The sequence below is a fragment of the Amborella trichopoda genome, chromosome 5 (assembly GCF_054954075.1).
Source record: "Amborella trichopoda isolate Santa Cruz 75 chromosome 5, AtrichopodaSantaCruz75HAP2 v2.0, whole genome shotgun sequence".
Taxonomy (NCBI): Eukaryota; Viridiplantae; Streptophyta; class Magnoliopsida; order Amborellales; family Amborellaceae; genus Amborella; species Amborella trichopoda.
This window is the reverse complement of record NC_142340.1, coordinates 24,411,187-24,417,186: the sequence shown is the minus strand read 5'-3', so window position 1 is coordinate 24,417,186 and position 6,000 is coordinate 24,411,187. Positions and strand designations below refer to the sequence as shown.

The following is a 6,000-nucleotide window of genomic DNA, read 5'->3' as shown; positions in this document are numbered from 1 at the left end:
CATCACTGTTAAAAGTTTATTAAACAGTCACGGTTGTTTGATAGTATTTGAGTTTTATTAATTATTTTACAAATCATATTTATTTAAAATTTGAGACGTATTTACATATGACCAAGTCTCACCAAAATAAAATATTAAAAAATAGTATTTATAAAATAAAATGACAAAAATACCTATGAAATTTTATACGGGTATTTTATGTTATTTTTATCATCTAAATTATTTTTTTATATTTTATTCTGGTGCGTCTCACTAAGTCCTATATATCTATAAAATTTTAAATCATTATAATTTATAAAAAAAATTAAAAAATTAAAATTTAAATGTTATCAAATACTTACTTATGTGTGATGAACATTAGACCGTGACAAAGGCGCGGTGATAAAGCTGCTGATGAAATAATGGCGAACTTTATGTATAGAGGATTTGTAGTGTTTTTCTAATCAACCTTTTCCGTGGATCTTTTCAGTGCGCCTTGCTGGTCCACGGTCGACACCTAATGTAAACTCCACTAAAATGAATGAAGAGGCCCAATTAGCGACGCCATTCTGGGGTTGTCCCTTTGCTGTTGTTTCTTCCCAAATTAATTTGACTTGGAATCTGTTTCTCCCTCTTTTCCATATTCGAATGAATATTTTATCCGTGTCTAAAATTCATAGGCTTTAAACATCAAATGAGGAAAGAAAGTGCTTTGGCCAAAATCTTCATGATGCTTCGAATGAGAAGTTTCTTACGGCTGTTTATCTTGGGCGCAGTGATTATGTGGGCTTTCATGCCAGCTTTGTTCCCCATTCCCACTCTTTCTGCTTCCCCCCACCAACAATCCCTAGAGGTATTCTCTATTCTCCATTACGTATGACTTTTATCTCTTCTTCTTCTGTTTCACTGCTTAATTCTGATTCTCTGAATGAAATTCTATGAGCAAAATTGATACTATGTAATTACTAGCCTCTATTGTCCACTACATATGAATTTTATCTCTTCTTCTTCTGTTTCACAGCTTAATTCTGATTCTCTGAATGAAATTCTATGAGCAAAAGTGATACTATGTAATTACCCAACAAAAAAAAAAATTGATACTATGTCATTGTATTGTTGATCCGGTTTCCTCAAAAAAGAAATTGTAGATCTAGAAAATACATATCACATCACATTTATTGTCTCTGTCTATGAGAATTGTGATTGATTGTTTCTTGCTTTTAATTTTTTTTCTGTTGGTGTTTTTGAAATTCTGTGTGGGTTCTTAATGTTTGAAATTTTGAATGGTACAAGCGTGTAAATGGAGCAGCGTTTTTGGACTCAGGCCCAGTCGGGTCGGATTCTGTCGGTTAACTTGGCTTTGCCCTGGTGGCGAGGCACCTTGGGCAACTAAGTTGCTGGCCACCAAAAACTCCTGAAAATTATTCAATTAAAATATAGAAAAATAAGAAAACACCAATATATCGGTTAGAAATATTGTTTAGATGATTTTACTAGTTTTAAGATGATCTGGGAACTTTCGTATATATATATATATATATATATATATTTTAAATTCTTAGAAATATTCAGGGTATAAATCAAAATTTTCAATAGTCCATCTTTTATAGATTGTTTTTCATCTTCTTTAGTCTTCTAGTAATTTCTATTAACGCTTTCTTTTTCTATTTTTAAGTATTTGTTGGAAGTTTTTACTTTTTTTTTTTTGAATTTTTTGCATTTATTGGGTTGTATATAACTTGACCAAGTCCACTCAAACTCAGCCGAGTTACTCGCCTCGGCCAAGGGCCGTTCATCTTGGCCGAGGTGATCTTTAAAACATTGAAATGCAGTGATGGGTCTTTGTATTTAATTGATTTTATTATGGGGAAATTTCCAGTTAAACATTAAATAAAAGAAATGGTGGTTGTTTTTTCTTGTTATTTTTACTATTTCTGGTGGATAGCAGGTCAAATGTGATTTTGGAGGTTGGAAAAGAAATTGTTAAAACTGATATTTCTCCCTACTTTTATCAATTTTGATAGGTTTGTGCCCCTCACCCATTCAGCGGTTGGTCCTCATTGTGGGTTTGTTGATGAGGCAGGTCAACACTTGGTAGGCTTCCAAAAGCAAAGGGAGTCAAGCCAGGTTTGGACCCAAGTCTTGGCCTGTTTGGCTGGGCAGCCCTTGACCATAGGCTCAATTCATAACTAGCCTAGGCTCAGGCCTAACTGGCTTAGCACGTCAGAATCTAATATGGCTGGCCTGTCCCCCACCCCATTGAATTTCTTAATGAAGAATATCCTCTTTGAAAACAATGGCCAAAGGAAGAATTGGATGGTGGCTGGTTTATAAAAGTAATAACCAACAGATTAAATCCCACTGTATGCATTTAAATTGCCATGAATTTACATCCCCTAATACATTGGGATATTCTTCTTTTGGTAATTGACACCAATTTTTCTCCATTCCTTTTTTCTTATACTTTAAGAGGATCACCGGTAAAATTTTAAAAGTTCTAGAAAATGGAAAAATACAAATAGATTGAAAAAAGATAAATATAGAAGAAAGCCTGAAAAACTAGAAAAAAATTGAAAAATTTCGGAAAGTTATTATGAACAATAAGAAAATTAGAAGTTCATAAATGTACAGGACTAGAAGCAAAAATTACAAAATAGCACACCATTTCGCATAAAGCGCTCCATTAAGGCACTGATTCATTGAACATAAGTAATTAGAAAATGAATTTGAATGTATTGAGCTACAAAAATTATTTTTAAATAGTGAAGTTAATTATATCATAATGCTCATACCCATAATTAAGCATTATAGAGCCCCATGCTAGTACACTCTCATTCTCATTCTCATAAAGTCAGAAAGAGTCAAATACCTAAACCATGAAGATATAAAGCATAGAAGCACCCAAATGCCATAACTAGATCGTTACATAAATGATAGAAGTAATAAATCCGAGTCATATGTAATCTCCATCTTCTTCATCTTCATTGCTTTCTTCTTTCTATTCACTTCTACCTTCATCATCATCAGCATTGGTGTCCCCTCCACCGAACCCTCTATATCATGTGCTCCATGAGAAAAATTGTATATAACTAAGATACTATTTATTAACAAACCACTGGATCCTACAAATTTAAAGTCCTAAAATGTCCAAATTTCCAAATCAATTGCTTAGTTAAAACTGAAAACTTAATATTTACCTTCTTGTGGTGGTTCCATCTCCATCTAGTATGTAATTGCTCTTCAATGCTTTGAGAATTGGGTATTCTTGCTTCAAAACCTATTCTTCCTCAATATTAATCTTGTCTAAGTCATTTGGGTCTAAGCACCTGCATCTTTGAATGGTCCCACATTACACTAGCTTAGAACCTTGAGAAGCACAAACTGTACTTAGTATACTGTTTACAATTACGAACTAGAAAAATGGTATAAGCGTCTATTATCTTTGCCTCAACCTCAAGTTTTATTGCTCAAAGACTGTCCTTGAGGCTTTTATTCTCCAATCCATTTCACCTATCTGTACGGATGCATTGGAATATACTTCATTTCCTCTTGCAATCATTTGCATTGCAAGAATGCTAAAGGACACATGCGGTGAACTTTTGAAAGATAGGAGCATCCCCACCAAATCATTCCCACCATTCAATTAAAAATGAACAACAAATAAAATTAGAAAAGCACGAGATATTATACTTCATATTAAACTTTAAGAGGGTAAAAATAAAACGAGTTATTCAGGAAGATATCATCGCAAGTGGTCAATGCCATTTTTGCCCAAATCTCACTAGACCTTCGTGTACAAACTCATTTCCTTCCCACTCCTCACGTGCATATGCCTATCAGGATACAAGATCTCAATCATGTTTTCAAGCTCTTTGAAATCATAGGATGTGTTAGAAATGTGGCGCTGTTGTAGAAGAATTTTGGATTGAGTCAAAAAGCAATTGGATGTAAAAAATGATGCAATTTCCTATTCCATATCTATAATCTCCTAAAATGGCTTGTGCTTGGACTTCCTATACTTAAATGTTGCAGAAATATCCTATTTGGCCCCATCCATTGCATCGTAAATATTATCCACGACATGCCTAGTGTCGCTGCCATCAATTCTCTGTACTTTCACCAAGTGCTCTACTACTCTAATTACATTGGCACCTGCATTAAAAAGTTGACTACTCAAAATCAAGTCTACCATGTCCCTCTGACCTCTTTCTTGCCCATATAGAATCCAAACCACCCGACGTGATCATCTCTCTCAAGCCTTCCTTTTGATGCAACATATTTCGAAATGTGATAAAATTTGTGGCAAACTATGTCATTGTTGGCCTCACTAGCTGTCTTTTATTTATGTGCTTCCTCATTAGATTGAGGACAAATGAGTGGTTCTATGTACGTTTTGTAAGATTTTATTCACAACTAATGATACATTCTTCTTCTTTCCAATACCATCAAGCATTAAATATGTATATTGAATAGTACACGAAGTCCAAAAATGGTGGGGAAATACCCTTACAACAGCTGCATGCCAATGGAGTAGTTGGCTGATTATCAGATGTAAATTAGGCCACATTTCGTGACCTCACATTCTGTGACCCCACATTCTAACAGATGAAAGAGTATAAGAAAGATTAATATCTAGGAAGAGAGAGAAAGTTAGATAGAAAGATAGGTGAGATAGAGAGAGTCACATGAAGAAGAAAAGGAGAGAGGGGTCACGGTTTGGTCCCACTGCCCCCACCGCCTACTTATGTTCTTTTATATTAATAATTAGAAGTCAGTACAAAATTGCCCTTAAGGGACAAGACAAAAAAACTCCTTATGGAATACAAGAAGAAATTGATATAACCTTAGTCATTCACAACACTACTGATGCAGATAAAAATTTAGAAAGTTCGCATAGATAAGGTAGGGCATAAGTTTTAATAGGATTGGGGATATGGTTGTTTTAATATTGGGCAAAAGATTTTGTCTCTCCTATTTTGATGGATTTGGGAGATTTACTTAGAGATTTATAGGAGATTTAGATAGAGATGGATTTATGGGGAAGATAAAGATTGGAAAATTTTGGTGTGTGAGGATTTAGAAAAATAGGGAGGAGAGAGAAAATAAGGGGGAGAGAGAAAATAGGGAGGGAGAGGTGGCATATGAGGTTCAGAGAGAAGATAAGGGAAGTACGGATTTTTTAGAGAGCCTTATTTTATTTGGATTTTTTTTTTAGTTATTTATTTATTTTATTTGAAGTGTATTTAGAGGGAAGAGGTCCCTCATTGTAAACAGATCAGAGAATGAGAGTTGAATAAAGTTGATCTTGTGATAAGATCTTTTTGGGGTGGATTCCCTTATAGACCTTATTTTTCTGGTGGATTCTCTTGTTGATCTTGTTTTTAGGTTGTTGGGATGGATTCATTTGCAGGCCTTGTTTTTAGGTTGTTTTTAGGGTAGATTCCCTCGCAGACCTGAGAGAGGGTATATTCTCTTGTTGGGGTGGATTCCCTTGCAGACCCTTATAGAGAGAGTATATTCTCTCACCCTTTGTTTTATTTTTATTTAGTTGATTGTTTTTCTCTCTACAATTGAATAAAAATAAAACAAAGGGTGAGAGAATATACTCTCTCTCAGGGTCTGCGAGGGAATCCACCCCAAAAACAACCTAAAAACTAGCTCTGCACGGGAATCCACCCCAACAACCTAAAAACAAGGTTTGCAAGGGAATCCACTCCAAAAAGATCTTATAACAAGATCAACTTTATTCAACTCTCATTCTCTGATCTGTTTACAATGAGGGACCTCTTCCCTTTAAATACACTTCAAATAAAATAAATAAATAACTAAAAAAACTCAAAATAAAATAAAGCTCTCTAAAAAATCTGTACTTACCCTATCTTCTTTCTCTTAACCTCACTTGCCACCTCTCCCTCCCGATTTTCTCTCTCCCCTTATTTTCTCTATCCTCCCTATTTTCCTATATCCTCACGGACCAAAATTTCCCAATCTTTATCTTCCCTATAAATTCATCTCTATCAA

The 6,000-nt window shown here is 34.6% G+C and overlaps 1 protein-coding gene across 50 annotated transcripts in view; it reads left to right on the top strand.

Moving 5' to 3' along the window:
* The first annotated feature begins 359 nt into the window (after nucleotides 1-359).
* Nucleotides 360-6,000, top strand: part of BGAL17 (beta-galactosidase 17) — a 107,239-nt gene continuing 101,598 nt past the window's right edge. For 30 of the 50 annotated variants that reach the window (XR_016055315.1, XR_016055316.1, XR_016055292.1 and 27 more), the window contains exon 1: nucleotides 689-832. Coding sequence is in view for 9 of the 50 variants with exons in the window: in XM_088866381.1 (XP_088722507.1) it covers nucleotides 707-832 (126 nt within the window). In the remaining 41 variants the exon portion in view is untranslated. Of the gene's footprint in view, nucleotides 833-6,000 lie in introns of all 50 variants that reach the window. The other 20 variants (XR_016055288.1, XR_016055287.1, XR_016055312.1 and 17 more) reach the window with 5 other exon arrangements.